This window comes from Varanus komodoensis, unplaced genomic scaffold (assembly GCF_004798865.1).
Source record: "Varanus komodoensis strain SLA01 unplaced genomic scaffold, ASM479886v1 scaffold33, whole genome shotgun sequence".
NCBI classification, from domain to species: Eukaryota; Metazoa; Chordata; class Lepidosauria; order Squamata; family Varanidae; genus Varanus; species Varanus komodoensis.
Genome location: NW_025335817.1, coordinates 389,312 through 412,413, shown reverse-complemented (window position 1 = coordinate 412,413; position 23,102 = coordinate 389,312). Strand labels below are relative to the sequence as shown.

Sequence of the window (23,102 nt, the reverse complement as noted above, 5' to 3'; positions counted from 1 at the left end):
CCTACAGCGTTAAGGAATACAGGCACCCTGGCCCAGTTACACTGCGTAAAATATATGGACAACCTGCTCTTGGCCCCAGGTTCTGCAATCAAACCATCCCGAACTCAAAAGTATACCTTGCATCATGAAGCAAGGCTTTATTTTTCCGGGGAGGCCCACGGTTCAGGGATGGAACAACACGCTTTGCATCTGGAACACCTCAGGTTAAAATCTGCAGCTAAAAGAACCTTGGATAGCAGGACTAGAAAGGAGCTTAACATGCAGCCTGCTGCAGGCTGGAATAATAAACATGGGCCTGGAAGGCCCCATGCGTTCAACTCCGTTTATGGCAGCTGTTTTTCATCCCACACCTGGTTTTCATCCTGCCTGCCCTACAAAATTTGAGTCGTCTTCCCATGGCGTGATTCACCTTTTTCATTTGTTGGTTACTGCCTAAAAGCAGCCTGTATCTATGGCATAAAAACCCCCTGTATATTTGGTACAAATAAATACGTTTGGTTTCATTTGCCAGAAGAGAGAAGCTTTTAAACCTTGTAACAAGTGCTACTTCCCGCAGAGTTAAGACTATTTTCATTCTGTTTCCAGCATTTATGCACCAAATGAGCATCAACATTGACTAGAAAGCGTATTGGGGCTGGCAGCAGCTCTCTCGAGCGGCAAACGTCAAATTGACCACATTCAGAAGAAAGGCACTTAAGTGAGGTGAACGACATCCTTCTAGCCTGTTAAAACATGGCAGTATCTAATGCTTCTCTTCCAAATGACAGTTGCGTAAACAAGCGAAGGAAGCTCTTGCATAGCACACAGTGGAGGTTTATTAGATGCTGCAGCGGAGTCTGGGCAGCTGTCCTGTGCTGCCAACTTCAGTTTTTGTAAAAGGAATCGATTTCATCTTTGTACTTCTCAACAACAGCTTGCCGCTTTAATTTCATGGTTGGACCTAAAAAGGAAGGGAACTACCATCAGCAGGTTGATGTAGGGGAGATGTTTATGGAATGGGTGGATTTAAAAAAATCTTCCGCTTGGACCATCACCTTCCAGACCTGCTTCTAAGAGATGCTTGTAGCACCTCTCTGCTGGACTCCATCCCAGAATGTGTCCTTCCACTTTATTGGATGCATATATCAGAGCAGAAAGCTTCCAGAGACATGTTTCTGCTATTTTGCAAGCACGACAACAGGTAATTTCCTGTTCCCTTGTCTCTTTTTTCAAGTTAAAGCAAGTGTAAATGAAAAGAAACATACAAAATGCAAAAATCCCCACATGATTTCTTGTTTGTTCTGTTGTGCAAATTTACTACTGTTTTCCTAAAGATGGAAATAGAGGGATATTTTTATTCCCCCTCAACAAGAAAAGGTAATCTGCAATCTGATCCAGACGTATATTACGACAGCCTTTACCAGCAGATGCTCTCAGATTCCGTTTGCCACGTGTGAGTCCAGCTTTTTGGCAACAGTCCCTGGCAATTCCATATTGGGTGGAGGGGGAGAGACCCCTCCTGAACTCCGAGCGCCTCTGCTGGCCAGTAGTCAGCAGTTCTGGACTCGATGGGCGAGTGGTCCACACAGTATGAGGAAGCTTGCTAGGTCCCTCAATGGAGTAAATGCCCAATGCAGATTCATAGAATCCTCCAAGAGGAGCTTGGCTTAAGCCACCACTGGCTCATGGCCATTCCGTGACATGCAACCTCAGCCAAAGACGGCAAGCTATTCTCTTCCTGCACAAATCTGGAGGGTCGCCCAGCAATAGGAAGACTTACCGAATTCTCCACCGGAAATGGAAAAATCCTTTCCGAGGACTGCCCACTTCTGGATGCGCTGAACATTGGCGACTGCGCGCGCATTAACGCGGTCTAGGCCATTCTGGATGGCCTGGTAGACAGCGCGATCTTTCAGCCGTATAATTTCGGACACTTGAGTGGCTTTGCTGCCAACTTTCTGGCAAAAGTCTCTGGCTTCTTGGGTCAGGCAGTCCGTCGGCTCCGATGTATCAGGATCCAGCGTGCACTGGAAGAAAACGCAGAGCCTTTTCGTATTTACGAGCCTGATGGGATAAATGAAGTTTGCACGTGTATTCGTGCTACAACAGCCTTCCACAACCTGGTGCCTTCCAGATGTGTTGGACTGCAAAGCCCATCATCCCCAAGGAGGAAATGCACTATGGACGCATGCACTGGCCAAAGCAATGAGAGTTACCAATTGCTTGGGAAGCAAAAACTCCAAGAAGTAACAATTGTTCTGACCGAAACAGATTGCAAATGCCCAACTGTAGTCATTGTTCTGTTTCTGTTCTGGCCCTGAACAGCTGATCTCCGCTGCCTTTCCTTTGTTGATCCTGCTGTCAGTTACTTTGGGGGACTACTCTTAACTAAAATGCTGCAAATGTACAAGCCAGTTTTATAAATACAAGCATGTTTGTTCCCTGTACCTTTAAAGTCAGCAACATGGACAAGAACTTCTTGTGGTCTCCAATCAGCATCGCATTGCTAATAAGTGCCGGCAGCTCCTTCTTCACGGCATCTTCGAGGGGGACCGGAGGGATATTCTCCCCCCCGGCGGTAATGATGAGCTCTAGGAACATGAACCAACTTACTGCAGACCACACACAAAGAAGAAGCAGTTCTCCAAAAGGGCCAAGCCGGAGCATGTTCTGTTGTTACGCGCAGAAAACAGGCTAAGCAGCCTGCGAGACAAACTAGACCGGAGGTTAGAAGGATCTCTGCAATTGCTGTGGAAATGAGCCTATTGGCAGCGGGAGCTATTCATGATCAAGCACCACAGCCAGTCGCACTGGGGAGTCAGACCTTGTCCTGGCAAGACGTGGACATTCGTCTGTCTAACGGCTCTGCCTAGTCCGGCCTTGGCAGTCCAAGACCTTAGGCGAAGGAGCATCTGCCTCGCCACCTGCCAAGTGGTCTTTTTATCTGGCAGTGCCCAGGGCTGAACTGGGGAGAGTGGGACTACGGACGAAGCGGCCCTCTGCTGGCTGAGGAAGGCCGCTTCCCCACACGGCGGGCGAGTTGGTCTCACGAACGTTGCACGGATTTCTGTAGCGAAGTGCCATCTGCAAAACCACCAAAAGGGGTCAGGCCAGGACAATCCAAAGGACAATTTGGCAAGGGTGGCCGAGGAGCTGACCGCCAAACAGAAAAGCAAAGAAGGGCCACAAGGAGAGGAAATTAGCATAAAACAAATGCCTCATGTAGAAGCATAATGAAGTAGTATATCACCTTTAATTCTTCCAGTAACATAAACAAACCCATCCTGATCGATCTTTCCAAGGTCTCCGGAATGCAGCCAGCCGTGCTCGTCGATCGCTTCTCGGGTCTTGTCCTCCATGTTCAAATAACCCATGAACACGGTCCGTCCCCAGAAGCAAATCTCCCCATTACCATCTTCATCCTCATTGACTAGCTTCACTTTGCAACCAGGGACTGCCTTCCCACAACTGAAAAGGAAAGGATCAAGAGAGGAGAATCCCACTGCAGCAGCACCAACAGCATCAAAAATCCAAAGAGCAGGCATTGGCATCAATGCAGTGCCTACACGCATCCCGGAGCCAAGTCTGCATCACCCCAAGGTATGTCTAGGGCCCAAACAGCCTTGCTATCCCCCATTTTAAGGAATTTAAAAATAATTCTGTTAAATTATAAAATAAAATAAAAGGGTTCTTGACACCAGTGTGGACGTGCCCCAGTATCCTCGAAGCTTTAGAGCATTGCGGGGAAGGGGCTTGAAGAAAGATGAGTCCTGCCAGATAGAAAACAGTAGCCAGCTGTTTTTCGTGCGCCATGCTCCAGAATTTCTCAGCTTCCAGGGCACTGGAGAGGAAAGTCAACATAGCAAGAAAACCTTTGAAGGTACACAATTGGTATTTTCAAATGTTAAAAGTTAATATATTGGATGGGCTCTACCAAAAGAACAAAAGCTCAACAAATAGAATAGTGAACTTTGTACTCTCCAAAGGAAGGAGCTTTATGAGTCGTGCCAAGGCATTAGAGCCTTCAGCCTGCTAGGAAGAGCACCAGAAATAATAGCCTTAGACAAGTGCTGCTTTTGCTGTGAGAACCCAAACTTTGCTTTACTGAAGCAGCTTCACCCCCTTGCCTTCCAGAAAAATGGGTGAGGGAGAGCTAACCTGCGGCTTACTGACAGCCTCTGCAACAGGAGGAAAAATAGACTTCTATCAAATCCTTCAGGGAATGGCACGTGTGAGCCTATGGGGGTGTCAGGGGGTGAGTTGGAACCCAAGAATGCTGACCTTTGGCACCAGCCCTGGAATACTATGTTAGCAACTCTGCCATGCAGTGGCTTGTTTGCCAGCCTTCACAGCAAGATCGTTTTGGCCACCCTGCTGGAACAAACCTTGCTAAGCTTTTACCTGTAATGTCGGTAAACGTGTGGCCCAGACATGCAATGGGGACCGGTGGTCTCGCTCATCCCGTAAGCTTCATACAGGGGGATGTTCAGGCCAAGGAAGAACTGCAGCACTTCCGTAGAAAGAGGTGCAGCCCCACAGAAGTGCTTCTGACAGTGGGAAAAGCCCAAGGCATGCCGTATTTTAGCAAGGACCAAGGCATCCGCCAGTCTCATTCGAAAGGGCTTGAGATCACTGAGGAACACAGGAGAGAAGGACGCACCAAGGAAGGAATGCAGAGGGAATAAGAGCAGTTTCTAAGATACAGAAAAAGAGGCAGGAAGGGCTACAATATGGATGGAGATGGCAAAAAGAGCGTGGTGCATAACCAGCACCAAGTTTCAGTGGAATCTGCCTGGAAAACTATTTGTCATCTAGCTCAGTGTTGTCAGCGATGACTGGCAGCAGCACTCCGGCAAGGGCCTTTCTCATCCCCTGCTGCTTGATCCCTCCATGTTGGCATGTTCCCCAGTCTCAATTCCACCCCCCTGTGGCTCACAGAGATGGAGAGAAGGCTTCATGCAGCAGTTCATCACCTGCTCTTCCAGGACCTTCCACACTGGACAGTATGGCTGTAACAGACCCTTCCGACCCCGAGGGTATTCCTCAGATTCCATGCCACAGCAGCCAATGGCTGAAGACCTGGACAATGGCTCTTGCCTACTTCTCAGACAGCTCCTCAGAGAGGGTGGAGTTACCAGCAGCTTCAGGCCTCTGTCTGTTACTGAGACAACGGCTCTTTGTGGTCAGTGATCTGTCCAGGATCCTGACAGGCCTGGCCTGACCTATGGAAACAGACTGCCTACCTAGATCTTGTTTCATCAAGCGTGGGCTTGCTGCACTGGACAAGATGCGCCCTTTCCAGCCAGTCTCCCCGTGACTTCTGTGCCAAGCTATGTCAGGACCACGCTAGCCCAGGTTCATCTGCCTACAGAGCAGGTGCTCCACCACTGAGTTCTGGCTGCTTCCTAACCCCAGCTTAACCCAACCGTGTTAAATGCACAGAGTCTGCTCCTGCTCACAGCTCCCCTTGGGTGGAGGAGGAGCCAGGGAATAATTCCCTGAAACTCCAATCAGGCCCAGTTTGGCTCACAGGAACAGAGAACATAATTCTGTTGCCCACGAGATTGCTTTGGAGGAGGGGTAACCTGGAAAAACCTTGCTTTTCCATCTGGCAACGCATACCTGTTTGAGCTGCTCAGGTTTTGCTCCAAGCTGACTGACATCGCCCAGGAGAGCATCTTCTTTTTCACATAACCGGACTGAGAAGAGACATCCTTGATCTTCTCCATGATCTTCTCCCACACCCGGGGGACTCCCATGTGTGAAGTGGGTAGGGCCTCTTTCAGGATGTCCACCAGGCCTCCCTACAAAGGCAAAGGAGGATCTGGGTTAGGCAAAATTCGGGTTAGGACTTCTTTGCATAGTGGCCAAATGGAACTTGCTGTCTCATGATGTGCTCTCAGCCACCAGCTTAGAGTATGGCGAAATGGGAACAGATACAGTCACAGAGGATACTGATATTAATCAGGCTAAATGGCTATTCATCGTGATAGCAATATCTTGCAAATTGGAGGCAAAACTCCTCCGAATAGGTGGAAAGAAGAGCTCTCACTGAGGATGGAGTAAGGGCCAATGCCAGGTTCTCATTTTCCCCGCTTTAAAACGGCTTCATCCCATTTCCACATCCACTTGAGACTGTGTTTGAAAAGCCTGCACCAAAATTGCTATGAATTCCAGCACGCATTTTGTACCTTCAAGGCATCCGGTTCTGCAAAATAAACCTTCTCTCCCCACTTGATTCCGGTCCAGAGATCGTATATTTGGGCAGCAATGTGGCTGAGCGGAAGGTAACTGACGATGGTCTCCTGCTGGATTTCGGCTGGCTGCATGTCCCCGGCTTGGCTGGCATGTGCTGATGTCCAAGTTATCTGCCCAAAGAAGCACAAACAAGTTAGGGACGACTTAGGTATTTTATTTTTGTTTCTAAGGTGTAATGTGTTATGGTTTTTATTATGTTTTATTGTGTTTTTCCAAGGGACTGCAGGTGGCGCAGTGGTTTAAACCGCTGTGCTGCTGGGCTGGTGGATCGAAAGGTCGCCGGTTCGAATCTGCACAACGGGGTGAGTTCCCGTTGCTCCGTCCCAGCTCCTGCCAACCTTGCAGTTCAAAGCATGCAAATGCAAGTAGATGAAAAGGTACCACTTCGGTGGGCAGGTCACAGCGTTCCGTGCATTTCGGTGTTTAGCCATGCCGGCCACGTGGCCACGGAGACTGTCTGGGGACAAATGCTGGCTCCCTCGGCCAGGAAACGGAGATGAGCACCACCCCCTAGAGTCAGGCATGACTGGATGTCACGTCAAGGGGAAACCTTTACCTTTACCTTTTATTGTGTTTTTATCTCATGTTGTGAGCCACTCAGAGCCGCTGTGGCACAACTGGGTGGCATACAAATGTTTTCAATCAATCAATCATATACATCTAATAAATATTCAAATCAGTATCCCTTTGGAGGCAGCATCTACATGCCCCCATCCAAATGTTGTAAGGCCCTCCATCCATTGCATTACAGAAGGGAAGCCTTTATCCTTCCAATAGCAGACTTTTATTATTTATTTATTTGTTTGTTTATTTAAAGCGTTTTTATGCCGCCCCCTTTGCAAAAAGCCTTGAGAGGTTCCCCAAATCCATTTACACTCAGTTGTTAATTTCCATGAAGCAGGTAAGTAATACCAAAAAGCATGTATGTCAGTAAATATCAAAGACGGTTCCAGTACAGACTTTATCTGTATACTATCCACTTCCCAAAGATAACTAATGGGTTGACATTGCTAAATCATATGCTTAAAAGCCTATTAGCTGCACTGCATTGCCAACAATAAACTGACTTAGACAATCCTTTCTTAAACAACAGACACAAAACAAGACTCCGGTTGCAGTGTTAAAGCAGCAAAGAAGCAAATTTAGAAGCCATTGTAAGGAGGATGGAATTTTCCCCGGCGTAGGAAGGACGGTGCCAAGTCCAGTGTGGTCAGAGGCTCTGTCACAGCCATCTCATCTGGCACCAGAACTCGTGTGTTTATACAACAAACATCAACCTGAACTCCTGTGATGTAAAGTACTGGGGAGCTCTGGACGTGTAATTAGATCCCAAGAATCGAGGGTGGTATATTAAGCTGCAGGTTTTGGCACTTTTGAAGTAAATGGACTTGGATGATCAAAACTAACCCGGGGGAGGGGCCTTGTGCTAAATTTGAAGAAGACCTGAAGCAGTCTGAATAATTCCAGAGCGGACCACTAATTAAAATGACTAGTAACCTATTTTCTGTTGATAGGCTGGTCTCTGTTGCCTGTGTAGGAGGACGTTGGCCATTTTTTCCTCTTCCTTTAATTTTTTTTTTTTTACATCAGTGCAGAAAGGTAAACGACATGAATAGGGATGATGTGAAAATGGGAAGCGTCGTGGTGTGTGAGACATGAAAGAATAGTCAGAAGTCGAGGTTAAGTGGGGAGAAGTGTCCGTGGAATGACGCTTCCTGCTAAACCTGAAACTTCCGTGTCTGCTGAGCATCTAAATATGATTCCATGCATCATCTGTCAAGCAGAGGGGTGGTTAAGAGCTGGGACGGATCAGAATTTGATCAGACAGAGGAGAACATCTTTTACTAAAGAGGGCCTTGATACAGATATGGGCAAAGGATATTTTCCAGGGTGAGGATGGAGTTAAAAATAGCCTCTTTGCAAACAGTAGTTGGGAAGAACTTGGCCAACCAGAACAGAAAGTACGCAAAGAAAGAGGCGTCACTAACGCTGCATCCATCTTCCATTATTAAGGAGACAGGAAGCGGTTTTCCTCTAGGGCAGATGGTCTGTCCATTTAGCCCAATATTGCCTGCTCTGGGCGGCAGATTCTCCCCCAGGGTCTCAGGCAGAGAAGGGTTTCCAACGTGGGCTATCCAGTCCTTCGAATTAGAAATACCAGAGACTGAATCTAGGACCCTCTGTGTATTACTGGCTTACTTGGCCTTAAATCCAGTATCTTTGAAGAAGCTTGGTGTGCAGGACTAGGGAATGTCTGAAATGTCTGGCCCAAAGTCACCAACTGGGTGACTCTGGGCCAGTCACAGACTCTCAGCCCAGCTGACCTCACAGGGTTGTTGTTGTGGGGAGAAGATGGAGGAGGAGAAGGATGTCAGCTGCCTTGAGCTCTTGCAGGAAAAAGGCAGGCTATAAATCAATCAATCAATCAATCAATCAATCAATCAATGTCTGAAATGGCAAACCTGGATGGTCCCCTCCCCTCTCCAACACATGTGCACACATGTATGCACTCATTACTGGCACGTCACTTCTCGGTAAATAAATATGAATAAATATAAAGACATTGATAAATAAATAGATACGTTTATGATCTGCTCCACCAACAATCCAGCAGAATTTGCAGCGCACATGTAAACAAACGAGCAGTGGCAATAAAAATAATAGAGGCAACATAATAATCAACCAGTGATAAACAAACACCATCATAAACACAAACCAAGCCAGTATATAATTTGACGTGCTGTGCCGTCTCCGAAGGATATTGAAGGCTGGAAGAGGAGCACCCAAAGGGGCAACCAAAATGATGAAGGGGCTAGAACAGAACCTCCACCTGGACCCAAACCCGTTGCCTTTGGTTCTGCCCACCAATGGAAGGGAGCCTGCAGGGTGGCTCCGAAACAGTTTCACTCCTGGCCAGAAAGAGGTGCAACGCCTCCCACCAATCCAAGACGGTCATCTCACGCCCTTGTTATAACTGTATACACCTTTTCACTAACACACACACAGGCACAGACGAAGTGGGCTGCACTGTGACTTCGTGGCACGTGCGTCCGGAAGGGCACGCCTAAAATACGTACGTTGTCGTGGCTCAGCATCACGCCTTTCGGCTTTCCAGTCGTCCCGGACGTGTATATCAGGACACAACACTGATTCGGCTCTTGGGCATTGATGACCGCATCCAGCTCTTCGTCCTGGACCGTGTTGCCCAGCTCCATAAAGTCATCCATCTACAGAGCAAAGGTGCACAGGAGAAACCTCCAGCTGACATCACGGACTTGGATGACATGCGAGGGAAAGAAGCCAAACCGGTCTCTTTTCCCCAGCCCACTCACGCACCACCTCCTTTCCAGAATCACCCCCACCAGGCGCAGCTTGTTGCTTTGTCTGAACCCAGCAAGGGTGGGCAGTGAGCAGGGCTTCCAAACCACCCCGAAACCCTAGAACAAGCCACGGTCTGGAACGCGATGGTGCAGTACTGGGATTCTCTTCATTCCCCTACTATGCCAGCCTGAACCTTGTAGAGTAACCTAGAGGAAGGCTGACTGGCAGTCCTCTTTGGAGGCGAGCGTGAACTGCACCACTTCCCTGCACTTCCTACTCATAAAAACAAAACAACGAATTATAATCCGCCAATGAAAAAAGACGAAAAACCGCTAAAGAGGCAGTACTATCCAGCAAATAGACCACAGGGCAAAAAATCACAAAAGCTTGCTAGAAGAAAACCAGGCAGTGACTGTCTTAAAAGAGGCAACGGAAGGACTAGATACAGCGAGGTGTTTCCAGGTGTTTATTCATTTATTGATTAAATTTGTATAAAAGCCGCCCGTGTTCTGGATGGATGCTCCCAGTGCAGGTGATCAGAGGGCACGGAGCAGGTGGAAGGGGCAGTAAGAACACACAGGAGGGTGGTCACAAGTAGAAGAGGACTGTACCAGCCCTCCTGTAAATACTGATGGAGAAGGAATCAAAAAAGTCCCACCTGGAAGCAACCCCGTTGCAGATTTGGAGTGTGATGACTCAAAGGGCCCAGTTTCTGGGACTCCCCGGCTAAATTTCTGAAGATGGAGGGTGCTGAAGGAGCCTGCAGAGGTGGCTCATTGCTTTCGCTTCCTCTGCCTTCCGTTGTGCAAACCAGACCACTGACCTAGCGCTGATGATCTAGTGCTCAGAAGCAGGTACCACTCGTTTCAATTGGTCTGATGCACTAATAAGTGTGAACCGCATTTCAGCCTCAGAGGGTTTAACTCATTGATTAATCAGATTAGTCAGCCAAAATGCTGATTCCTCGATCAACTTGGCCCTATAGCAATCAGAACTAGCACCTTTTGGCCTGGAAAGGGTCACTGTGATGCTGACTTAATCCACACCGTTTTAAAGTATTCTGGGGAGCTAGGTTTAAGGAAATTTGCACTAAGGATTCTCAAACGGTGTTCATTTTGAGGGTGGACGATATTGGTCTGCATAAGCTGGTGTCCTTCTCTGCTCACCGGAGACAGTTTCTCTGGTCATGCGTAAAGGATTTGCCCTCCAGTACGTTGACACTTTATACTGTATCACCCTGACCAAACCTCTCTGCCATTCTATGACGTGTTAATCCGTTTGCTCCCAGTTGCCTGGTTGCTGCTCTCTCGGCCAGCTTCTGCAGCAGAAGAAAGCTTCCAGTTCCCCTGACATGGAATGCCTCTATTCGAAAAGGCTGGCGCATGTCCAAAGAGCCAAGAGCGAAAGGAAAATATGACAGTGCTCTTCTGCAGAGGATTCCATGAAGAAGAGCCAGAGGCATGTATCCTTTTGCTGCTCTTGCACTTCCACGTAGCCAAGAGGCTACAGAAGCAGCAAAAAGCCACTGGATTTCACATCACTTTTTCCCGTGTAAAATTCCAGCACGGGGTGTTGAGTTTCTTTCCCCTGAGAGGTGAATTCCGGTTGAGAGAGGCTCTCAGGACCACGTTCCCAGGAGCAGGCCCCGAAATCGCAAAAATACCCACTCCTTTTGCTCAATGGTCCTGTTGCCAATAATTCAGCCTTAAGAGAAATGATTCGACTTGCTAGGAAGGGAAACCGCACACGGGCTGAGAAACCACCAAGTGAACGAGGCGGAGAGAAAGGGGCGCGCCAGGTTGTCCCCCACACCTGAGCCCGACCAGAGGTTCCTTGTTCCGCTGCGAAGTGTGAAGCGGCGCTCCCTGCGAAACATGTGGTTGCCAGTTTCATCCTGGTTTTACTCTGCACTGTTTTTATGTTGTGTTTTAATGTTTGCCTGTTTGATGCATCATGCGCCACCCAGAAAACTTCAGCTTTGGGGCACTCTTTTATTTATTTATACATGTTTTTATAGGTCACCTATAATGGCTGAGGCCTAATTTAAGCAGCTCTTTCTTTCTCCGGAGGGTTGGGGGGTCTTGTAATTGTTCAACATTTGGAAAGTAGAACATAAGACAATGCACTAGAAACCAGTGGGATCTTGACCAGCCTTCGGTTAGGTCCTGATGGAACGCATAGCTTCTTGTTTCTTAGATACCGTAAAAGTTCAACAAAAACAGAAAGTAGCTGGCTAGCATAAAAACTGTATCTACTGTAAGCCACTAAAACTTCCCACCTCGCTGTCTCCCTCTAGTCTCTCTCTCACTCACCCACTTTCTCCCTCAGCTTGTTTCTTTTTAATTGCCTCCCCTTGAAACTACTTTTATTTGCTTTCAGATGGTGAAAAGGGAATAGGAAGAAATGGATCAAATCAATAGCAACTGAAATAATTTGCATGGCTTTTGATTCCATTAATTCCTTGGCTTTTGTGTTGTAAGCTGCCCCGAGGCTTCGGCAAGGGGCGGCATAGAAATGTTCTAATAATAATAATAATAATAATTCCGGGTACATACCGTATACAAATTGGGACATTTCAAAAGCACAGGACCCTTGTACATCACAACCGCCTTCAAGTGTGGCAGGCGATCCCAGATCTGCATCATGTGTATGAAAAACAAACACACAAACACACTAACTCACTTTGAGATGCAGATAAAATACTTTACAAATCCAGTCGGTGTGGTTAACTGAGTGTCAGTAAGACTTTGGGTTTCCTGCCTATAAGCCTGGCAGGTGGGAGCAAAACATGAGACATTCATCTGGGGAACAAACGACTCCAGAAAGACAAAGCAAACTTGGGGAGCGAGACGATGACCTTTAGTGCTTTTAAGGCCCAGTTTGCACTACAAAATCTCCTGGGTATTATGTTACTGCCATATTCAGGTGTGAAAAGAAGACTCGGGGGAGATAGGATACCACCCTACAAGTTCTTGAAAGGGAATCACAAAGAGGAAGGCCATGATCTCTTTCAGATCATCCCAGAGAGCAGGACATGGGCTGAAGTCCCAGGAAGCCAAATTCCGGCGGAACATCAGAAGAAATTCCTGGCTGTGAGAGCAGTATGACAATGGAATTTTATTTTCCCATTATTTATTTTATTACTTCCCATTATTCCCATTCCCTTTTTATGTTCCCATTATTATTATGTTTAATAGGTTTTAATGTGGGTTTTATTATACTGGACACATTGGATGCTGTGTTCCATGCCATTTGTGTTGCTTTTATTGTAAAACCGTCCTGAGACGCTAGTAGTTGGATGGGATATAAAAGCTTTAAATAATAAACAAATAAATGGAATCAGTGACCCAGGGAAGTTGAGGGTTCTCCAACACTAGAGGCATTCCTGATGCAACTGGGCAGCCACCTGAGTGGGATGGTGTGGCTTGGTGTCCTGCAACAGCAGCGGGGTGGACTTGATGGCCTTCATGGCCCCTTCCAGCTCTTCTCTTCTAGAATTCTGCGAAAATTACACCAGCCCCATTTAAGAGGGAGCTCTTAGGAGGCCTGGGGAAGCCCTAAACCTTGGGGTTTTCCATCCAAAACTGTGATTGCTGCAATGGGATGGAAAATGGGGTGGGGGGAGGGAGAGAGGGGGAGGGGACTGCAGAACCCCAGAAGAGGGCACGGCGACCTGACTGGGACCACGGACAGGTGCCGGGAGCAACATCAGCAGCACGGGTGCTTCTGCACAGGGATCCGGGAGAGGCTGGTTGGAGAACATTGTGAACTTTCCCATCTGGCCCTCCTTATCAGATCTGGAGGCTGGGCAGAGCAGCGGCAGAGGAAGCAGCGGGACAACATGGGAGGGCGCCAAGTGGAAGCCCACATCTGGATCGCCTTACACTAGACCAGGCAGGGCAGCTGCACGAGCAAAGGTTCTTCCGGAAGAAGGCGGCCTCTCCTACCTGCATAATTTTGTCCAGTTGTCGCTGGTTCTCGACTACAATGATATTGGCTCTGCAGTCCTGGGCAATGTAGTGGCAGGCCTCTGGGGAACTGGTCGTGTAGATCCCAGTAACGATGCCACTGAGGGAAAGCAATGCTTCTTTTTTAGAAAGGAAAGCCAGGCGTTATAGGAGTGTTGCATGGTTCATCTCGTCAGGTCCACGCTTGCTAATGACTCTCAGCTCCAAGCAGTTGTTATGACAATGATAATTGCTCTCTCGATGTCTCTAATTATGGGGCCCTGCAAACTTCTGCACATTTACTCAGAAGTCATTCCTGATACATTCAGTGCTGCTTGCTCACGAGTAAATGTGTGTATACTAGATGTGCCACTTCCATTTAGCCCCCACATGCAAATGAAGTGGCTCACCAAAATCCAAGTCACAACCATCGAAATGGAAAAAGTGAATAATATATAATAAAAGGATATGTATATCCACTGTTGCAAAGAGGGCCAGGTAGATCCCTCAACAAACAACAGCTCTGGAAATATATGCTGCTCACGTCTTCAACACCTTACCCGGCAAAAACTGCTCCGACAGCCGAGATGAACCATTCCGCGGAATTGAACCCAAGGATCGCAACGCTGTGCAATCGTTCAAGGCCCAGCTTTAAAAAAAACAGATAAAAGAAATAGTTGTCTGAATGCAAAGGCGCCTTTCAACAATCAAGAGCAGACCTGGGGTTTCCTGCTGGGAGATGGACTCCGCTACCCACCCCACCATTGCCAAGGTGGACACATCACCGCCAGAAGGCACCCCCCCCCACCCCCCAAGTTTCAGACTGGATATTTGCTCGGGGGCTGGAGATGTTCCTGGAGCAGCATTGATGTTTGTCTGCTCAACGCTGATTGGATCCCCCTTGGGTGTTGGGTGTGTGTGCGTGTTACACCTTTCTTTGAACTTTGGGGTGGTGGGCAAACATATTAAGGAGCAGGGGGTCTCTACGCCTATTTATTTATTTCTCTTTCAATTCATATGCCCCCAAATCTGTCTCTAGATAGCTCAGCCCATTTCCCCAAGACGCAGCCTTTGCAAGCTTATTGGAAATGAACGGGAGCTGCATCATAAAAGAGCATTTAGGATTCCCCATCATCGGCACCCGGCCTTTGCCCCGCTTTAACCTTCAAAAAGCTTTTGGCTGCTTTGCGAGAGAGTTGGTAATACTCAGAAAAGGAGATCTTCTCCCATTTCCCATCTTTTTTGCTGGCCATTGCTTCGAGAGATGCATATTTCTCTAAAGATTCTTGGAACATCTGATGAACAGTCACGGGAGTCTGCAAGCACGTGGTGTCCATTCTCAGTTTAACCAGCCCATTGGAAGCCGTGGTCCAGAGAGATGCTGCAAATGAAGAAACGATGGTGGAGCATTTGGACCTCATCCACACCTGTGCGACGCTCAGATTGCCAAGGGGCCCGTCTCCTTCCGCAACCTTTTCCCACAGTGACCAACCCATCTGCAGGGATGCCTCAGCCAGGTGGGCATCCCCCCAGGTCCCACCGACATCCTCCAGCAGCAACGATTCAGGAACATGCAGGGTTAATAGACCCCGAAGCATCATTTTTGGGGTTATTCTAAAGAAACAGGCTTACAAATGGGGCAGTTTGGATGACCCCAGTGGCTTGGTGGAAAGGAGGGTGCTCACCCATTTGCACAAGACTTGCACCCACCGCAAATTCATGTTTGGTATTTAAAACTCTAGATTTCAAACTCTTTGGATCTTTGTCCTCTGTTTGAGATGGTGGATCTTCTGTATTTAATCTGGGTTCCTAATCTCAAAAAAAATTCAAACATCAATTATTTTATTTATTAAATTTCTGTAACACTGGGAATCTCCGGAGCCAAGCCCAGGGAATCTGAGGGAGGGAGGGAGGGAGGGGTGAACGGAGAAGTAGATGTATAAACATTCAGAAAAGTCCAAGACATCCAGTTGCTTGGACTTGCACAGAAATTGTGAGCATTTTATGGGATAAAACTGAGGAGGGGTTTCCTTTCTCCTCCCTGTCCCTTTTTCCTTTGGAATATCTTTCTGGACATCTGCGCCCAGGAGCTGAGAACTTCTTGTTTCTTGCTGACCAGCAAGCCACTCTGGGAGCTCTTCTGCCTGGCCAGTGCGTTATCAAGGCTTCAAGCAAGGAAGTCATGGTAAGTAGTACTCCAAAAAGTAGAAATTGCTTTCATTCCAACCCACAAAGGAAAGAAAAGGCCTGCTTGCACATCGGTCACGAGGTAAGGCCAAATTAGTCGGGAATGCTTTGCAAGCCAGTGAAGGGAACTGAGGCAAAGGTCAGTTCTCTGGCACCAAGAGAAAAAGCAAACAAACAAAGAAATCCCCCGAAGAAAGAAAGGCAGTGTTTGAATTTTGCTAGTAAGGAAAGGAGGTGGGGTGGGAGAAAGAGGTCAGTACGACTTTCCCCTGGCAGGCTGGTGCAGTTGTACTTCCAGCCCTTTCTGTCTTGCCCCCTGGAGGACAAACTGCCCTGCCAGAACTCGCTTTTCTGCATGACCCTGGAAGATACAGAAGCACCTGGTCTCCCTTCCACCTGGACACTACCTGTGAGAGCAACCCAAGCCCCCTTCTGCCATCCTAATGGAGAAGCGAACCCTGGCAGAATTCGCCTTCTCTGCGCACCGGCAGAAATACCTGACCTAAGGAAACGAAGCTAAATACTGTGCCCCCGAACAGGTTTTGGGTGCTGGACACTTGCTTGGTGACGACAAAGTAGGGATCGGGGGAAATGAGATGAGCAGAGCCTAGGCAAGGGATTTCCTTTTGCATTCTGACTTTGGCCACTTTGAGGACGCAGGGTTGGGCCACCTGTGGGACTGAAAAGAGGGCTTGGCATTTGCTCGCTCCGTCCTTCCCAGGCCCAGAATTTGGCCCCCCTCCATTTTCCCTGATTCCGCATCGCGGGGAAGCCCAAAGGAAGAAAAGCGCGCCGGGGCCCTTCCTGGCCTTTGCTCACCCAAGGAGTCCTCTGGAGCCGTTCCAGAGGCAGTCAAGATGCTCTGTGTCCCAGCTGAGTTTCTGTGGAAAGGAAGCAGTGTCTTTAAGAGCCTACAGAGAGTTCATTGTACAGAGACGGATTTCTCAAAGGAGGTGCAAGCGGGAGACAATTCGACACCAGAGAAAGAACAGCCATCAGCACCACCAATTTAATCATGGAGCCTGATTCCATCGGAAAATGCCACCTCTCCTCAATGTCAAGCTCCAGCGGTCAGGTGTGCCATCCTCTCTCTCTGCCTTTACTAGCGACACCCAGCCAACATCTGAGGCAGAGGCAGAGGCAGAGGCAGAGGCAGAGGCAGGGCCACAGTTATCCAAACAGCCTATGAGCCTTCGCTTAACCTCTTTGGGAAAAGACACCCAAGGGGGGGGGGATGAACTGCCCATTGCAAGGTGTTGTGCTGCTCCGGGGCAAGCCCTGAACAGGCCCTGCCTCTTGCAGAACCAGGCCCTGGGCGCTTTGCCCACCCCCAGATTTGGAGCTGGTCCTGAGGGCAGCCCCAGGAGAGGGGCATTGCGAAGGCTGACGCTGCAAGCCCCCAGCGCATGAACGACGGTTCTCACTGCCCCGGGGTGAACAGGTATGAAGGTGAGGGCTGATGCCAGAACGGGTGGGAGTCACTTTGAGGATGGGACTTAGATTCGCCCGTGCGCTCTCTTCATGCAGGTAGACACCATCAAGTGAGGACCAGTTGACTCAGGGGAACCAAAGGAGCAACCTCGTAAGGCATGCAAGGGGTTCGTTGCAAAGCCAAGTGGAAGGGAAATGATTAAAGTCAGGGACTTTCATCCCGTTTCTAGACTGCTCAATAGCTGAAGCTCTCTCAGAGGCTTACAGCAAGTCAAACCTTAAGAAAAGGCACACGGATACAAACAGCCACAAACAGAGGACACACGTCTTTCTAAAACAATTGTAAACAGTCCCCTAGAAGAAAAATCCATCACAAAAATCCACTGTGGGGGCCCATAGTTGAGAAAGGTGTAAGAGCAAAGCGGGGGCACTTTGGAAGAAACCCTGACCGCTGCCTGCCTCGGAGACCACGAAAAAGCCCCTCTGACATTTCTGAAGACTCCCTGCCATGTTTGTTTGTTTGTTTATTTATTTATTTATTTATTTTATTAAAACATTTCTATGCCGTCCCATTCGCCGAAGCCTCGGGGTGGCTCACAACATAAAATTAAAATACAAGAAATAAGAATATAAAATAAGTCACCCTGGCCAGATAAAATAAGCAAATAATATTAACAATTAAAATGACGCTTAAATAAACAGGTCTTCGCCTGTTCGTTTATGTACCTAAACCACTGATCGCCTGTCTTTCCTTTTTAAGAAACGCCCAAGTGGGTTACAAAGCCAGTCCGGCGCAAACACACACTGCACACAAAGAGTAACGGCTCCAACGCTTCAGCAGGGCTTTGCAGATGAAAATTGTGAGTGCACCCATGGCGCGCCATCTCTTCTTACCTGCATTTACTCGAAAACTTCTGTTCGAGTTCGTAAAGGTGAGACTGGCGTTACTGCGATGGCCAGCGTGGATGACCAGCAGTAGACAATCAATTCTGTATTTCGATTCTTCTCATTTGATCCACAGCCACGATAATGACCACAGCAGCGGGTCGTCATGTTGGGAGCAGTTTCCTTCCCTTTCCTTCCCTCCTTCATCCTTTTCTCCCGTTTGCTGCCGTGATTTTGGCTGCGCTCTTGACAAAGCTGCACTTGTTCCCCAAGTTCATATTCAGGTTCCCTCCCCCACCTTCTGCTCTCTGCCGCTTAAATTCCTGCATTTACTGGGCTGGAGTTGCATGCAGAAAAACTATGCTAGTAAATCCAGTGATTAAATTTTAGAAATGACAGCCACCAGGCACCGAGGAGACATTTTCAAAGGGCAAAATCTCCTTTTCCAAGTCAGTGTCAGCAAGGAAGACATGGTTCACTCTGAGAAGCAACTCGCTGCCCATTTCAGTGTGCTATATACAAAGGCCCATTTTAAAAGAGGCTGCGATTCGGACTGTGAGGGCGGACAAGAATGCGCCATTACTCAATGCTATTTACTTTTAAGTAAAAGTTTTCAGGAACAGTGTGTCAAGCACTCATTTTCCAGAGCAGAAACACAACCAGGTCTGTAGGCTCAGCAGAGCAAACCGGGGGATCTTATTCCTAGGCAATTATTATTAATTTACATTTTTATCTTGCTATTTTCAACTCACAGGTTACATGGTCTTCTATTTCACCTTCACAAGAATGCTGTGCTGGCCCTAAATCAGCTCGTAAGCTTCATAAACGAGTGAGGTCAGACCACCACAGTTTCTGAAACTACAGATTTCTCCAGAAATTATTTTACCTGGATTCCTTGTTTTCAGTCATCTTCTCCCTGCTTTGGGATGGAACAGACATCGGTTCTTTGGCAAACGAGCCAATGCAGTCTGGGTTGAACTATGCTTAAAAGTTGTGCAGTTGGGCATAAATAAGCTGGAGATCTGGCTTAAGAAGCTAAGGGCAAATGGACATTGGCTTTAGACCACGACGTAATCCAAGAGGTGGAGACTCCGAAAAGAGCTTTCTCACAGTGTTCAGCTCTGCTCAGAAAGCTTCAATGGCTGGATGGGGTTCAACAGCTAAAACTTTTCTTTCATTCAGCTTTCTTTAATTATCCATGGGAAGAATGTCAATGAGACCAAAACCCATTATGATGCAAATTCCCTTCTCTCTTTTTTGCTAGAATATGTGCTCCCACACCCACCTAATCTTCTGTTCAAATAATCTTACTTCTTTATTTAAATGCACAGCATTTGTAGGAAAGTCCATATAGGATTTCAGTCACTGTTCTGAGTGAGAGAGTACCTACATGCTTAAGGTACATCTGAAGCTGACAGTAAACTAAATTATTTTTATATTTATATCCTGTCATTCTTCCTCTTTAAGGAAGAACACTGCAATGTTTTCTCACAGGTTCCCTCGTAATGTTGATTGGAATTAATTTTTCCTCATATTGTTTACTCATTTTGCATTATGTCTTAAATTACTCATCTGTGTGTACAAGAGGGAAAATGAAAGAGAATTCAATTGTTCCCCTGCAGACTCTTACATGCGAGTCAAAGCTTTTCCACAGGATGTTTTGATTATGTACCTGTCATTCCTACTCATTATTATTGACAAGATTTTAAAATAAAATGATAATGCTCCAGTGATGCTTCCATTTCCAAACAGCAAAATTTAATTTTAAAGGCAGAGAAAACGGAGTATCGCTTATGAAAATGAGAGAAAAGGTATTTTCCACTTGTTTAATTGTGTTATTCCACTGTAGCACAACGCTACCTAGGGGTTATATAGTGGGAAAACAGGAAAGGAAACACACTTTGTGTAATGCACAAAGCTCAACACTGTGATGAAACTAAGTGTAGGAAAACATTCAGTGCCATAAATTGGCAGCTTCCCAAGCTTGACTTTGCAGCTTCTTGCACACTTCCAAGTTGTATCTCCCTTTCTGTAGCCCAAACTCTCTCTCCCTCTCTTGTGGGTGAAGCAGTTTAATAAATTGTGAACTGCTGTGTAAAATAAACTCCACTCTTTCAAAAGTTACATATGGGGATGCCTAGCCGAATTATTCAGGTTTTTTGCAAACTTTTATGAAGATGAGAAGAGGAAGGGGAGAGCAACTGTTCCTAGGCAACCGTGGAGATCAAAGGCAGAAACATTCCATTCACCCCATGTGACAGTTGGCCCGAGAAAAGGTGGGCAATTCTATCGGTCCACTTTCCCTGGAAGGCCGAGCTGTTTTCAGCTCCGCTTCTCCTGAAGCGCTCTGTACTATGCTCCTCCCGCTACTAAATCTTTCAAGTACATTTCTGGCCGAGATGTCTTGTCGCATCTCATCATTTAGATGAATTTGCATAGCAAGCACAGGTAAGTCTCGTGTACCCCTCCCTAATACTAGACAATAATTGCCATAATACCTATTATTCAATTAATATCATTAAACATTCGTCTTTTTAAAGACTTATTGAACTTTCCCACATATAATCCTGGCACAACTGCCGGCCTGAGTGCCCATAATGCCCCTCACATGGCGTCACTCTGGTGCATTGTGGGAAAGGTAAACGGCAGCTCTCCGGATCTAATCGCCCAGGAGAAATTAAAAAAAAAAAATCTAGGTCAAGTGTTAGCATTAGAAGTAATTCCCACTAAATCATGGGCTTTATACCCCAATAACTATGCACAGAATGTCAGATGTACAGCGTGATTTTGTGTATGTGGCCCAACAGCCATGCTCGCTTGGTTCAGTGGGATTTACCCTGAGATCGGACATAGGTTCACAGTCTTTCAGCATGGTTGCCTCTCATATGTACATTTCTTTGCATTTCATGGCATGAACTCAACTCTCTAGCAAATACCACCCAAGCATGTTTACTCAGAGAAGGTCCTTACCCAGCTCAAGGGACCTAACACCCGGGAAAGTCACACATACACATTTAACATGTGTAAGACCCTCTTATGGGATTCTGAATCCCTACTTGCCTTGGATTAATGGATCCGGGGTGGATTAATGGAGCCAGGGTGGAGATGGATTTTATCTGTATTATGTTTTATTTATGTAAGCCCTCCCGAGGCTATGCGATGGGACGCCATACAAATGCTCTAAATAAATAAATAAATAAATAAATAAATAAATAAATAAATAAATAAATATCTGAGCCAGAGGACAATTCCCAGTATACTCATATACCCCTAACCCAGAACCATCTACTCCTCCTCTTGAAATCACACTGGTCCAGTTACAACAGCTGCAGCCAAGTTCAAGTAACAAGGAGACTTGATCTTCCTTGTCTCTTTGCCCCCTTCTGCAAGATCTACATCCAAAATTGGATTGACTTAGAAAATAAGATTTTTCTATATTTTTCCTGAAGTGGATGGACTTATTTTTGAGCAATTTTCGGTGCTACACGAAGTGCCCTTTAATAACAGTACTACTTTGCCTTGTGTCTGATCATTTTTGAGTGTTTTCCTTGCTTTTATTCCGGAAACCTTAACAGAGATACCAGAAATGGAATCCAAAGACCAAAAAGTCAATGGGAAGCCCACAGAGGATAAAAAATCTAGTGGGAATTCCACAGAAGACAAAAAATCAAGCGGGAATTCCACAGAGGACAAACAGGCTGGGGGACAATCTACCGAGAACAAGCAGACCGACAGCAATGCGGTAAGCAGAGTTTGATTTATTTTGTGTATCTTGTCCTCTTTAATGTGAAAGGACCTCGAGGACCAGTCCTCTATCTGAAGGTCTCCTCTCTTCCTGTCCAAGCCCAGTTTAAAACATCAAGGGCCTTCAGAAGGAAGAGCTGGGCCCATCAATTGCATCAATCCTTATAAATGAACACAGGAACGTTTTATGCAAGCCTGCATCTCATTCTGTCTGCTCCTTGGGTGATGCAAACTGGTGCCCATTTTGAATCCAATATGGCGGCGCTATGACAGGGTGTTACTGGATATACAAATCATTACACAGGGAGAGTGTGTACCAGTTAAACTCCTTCCCAGCCTCATTTCCTTGATCTGCTTTAGCCTTTCCTTTTCTAAGCTTGCTATTTCATAAGGGGTTTCCAAGGAACAGGGAGAGAAAGGCAGTCTGGCTGAAGCCAAGCTGAACTCATCCTGATATATACACCCTATTCTTCTGTTCCAAAACACACCTTTAAATATATTTAAGCACTCCTCCGATATGTATAAATGTCGCCAGATGAATAGATGCCTGCAACCGAATTGCTAAAGGATCCCCCTGGAAATTCCACACTCCTTGCACAAGAGCTTGGGGGAAGAAACCTTCCATTGGCACATCAGTGGGGGGAAAATGCAAGCTGAACTGTCACGTGAGGGCAGGGGAAGTCTCAACATGGGGAGAGGGAGTTAACCTTTCTCTCCCCAGTTGCAATCTTCTTTGGAAGTCGCTTCCTACATGGCCATTAAACCGAGGAAAAGAAAACTCTCTCGTGGTACCAGTGGAGACTCAGGGCTCGGAGGAGCAGGTTCAGGGTCATGGGAAATGGATCCAGGACTGAGAGCAAACAGCCTGGGAGGCAGGGATGCTTGGCAAATCACATCTCCTCCCCTGGGATGCTCCCGGCAGTTTTCTTCTTCAGCACGAGTGCAGCCGCAAAGCCGCTCAGGTCCTTCTCTGCATGCAGGTATCGGCATCGCTGTGGCAAGCTGAGCCGCCCATGGAAGGAAGGGCGCATCACCGAGGGCGGGTGAGGTAGCACATGACGGAGGATTCCTGGAAGCAGTTCGTGCGCGGGTAGGCCGGCCAGGGCATGCTGCTAGCAGTGGGGCTTTTTCTGTCCACACATGCACCCTGGAAGCTGCATTTGTTCTGTGCCATGCCCGGATGTCCCTTGCTGAAAGGCAGGAGCCGAGTAGCCCCGTTTCAATAAAATGCTTACAAGGGCATGGTTGCGCAGCAGTAGTGAGGGATCCACGTTCTTGATTAAGAATTGGTTTCATGTGTGTTCCACCTTCACTTCCAAGTGCATCCCTGGTCGACTGGCCCCATTTTAG

At 47.2% G+C, this 23,102-nt stretch overlaps 1 protein-coding gene across 3 annotated transcripts; it reads right to left on the bottom strand.

The window, feature by feature from the left end:
* Window positions 1-553: 553 nt before the first annotated feature.
* On the bottom strand, window positions 554-16,759 carry ACSBG1 (acyl-CoA synthetase bubblegum family member 1). 3 transcript variants are annotated; one of them, XM_044439000.1, is made up of 13 exons: window positions 16,512-16,759; window positions 14,669-15,314; window positions 14,066-14,154; window positions 13,506-13,626; window positions 12,114-12,194; window positions 9,315-9,464; window positions 6,171-6,347; window positions 5,602-5,783; window positions 4,381-4,611; window positions 3,230-3,447; window positions 2,428-2,570; window positions 1,760-2,006; window positions 554-940 (listed from the first exon to the last, which is right to left on the bottom strand). In XM_044439000.1, the coding sequence occupies exons 2-13, from the start codon at window positions 15,104-15,106 to the stop codon at window positions 864-866; spliced, it is 2,154 nt and encodes a 717-aa protein (XP_044294935.1). In that variant the 5' UTR covers window positions 15,107-15,314; window positions 16,512-16,759; the 3' UTR covers window positions 554-863. The 3 variants fall into 3 exon arrangements, with proteins under 3 accessions (XP_044294935.1, XP_044294936.1, XP_044294937.1); XM_044439001.1 differs by having other exon boundaries at window positions 14,669-14,886; window positions 16,512-16,556; XM_044439002.1 differs by lacking the exons at window positions 554-940; window positions 1,760-2,006; window positions 2,428-2,570 and having other exon boundaries at window positions 3,371-3,820.
* Between the last annotated feature and the right edge of the window lie 6,343 nt (window positions 16,760-23,102).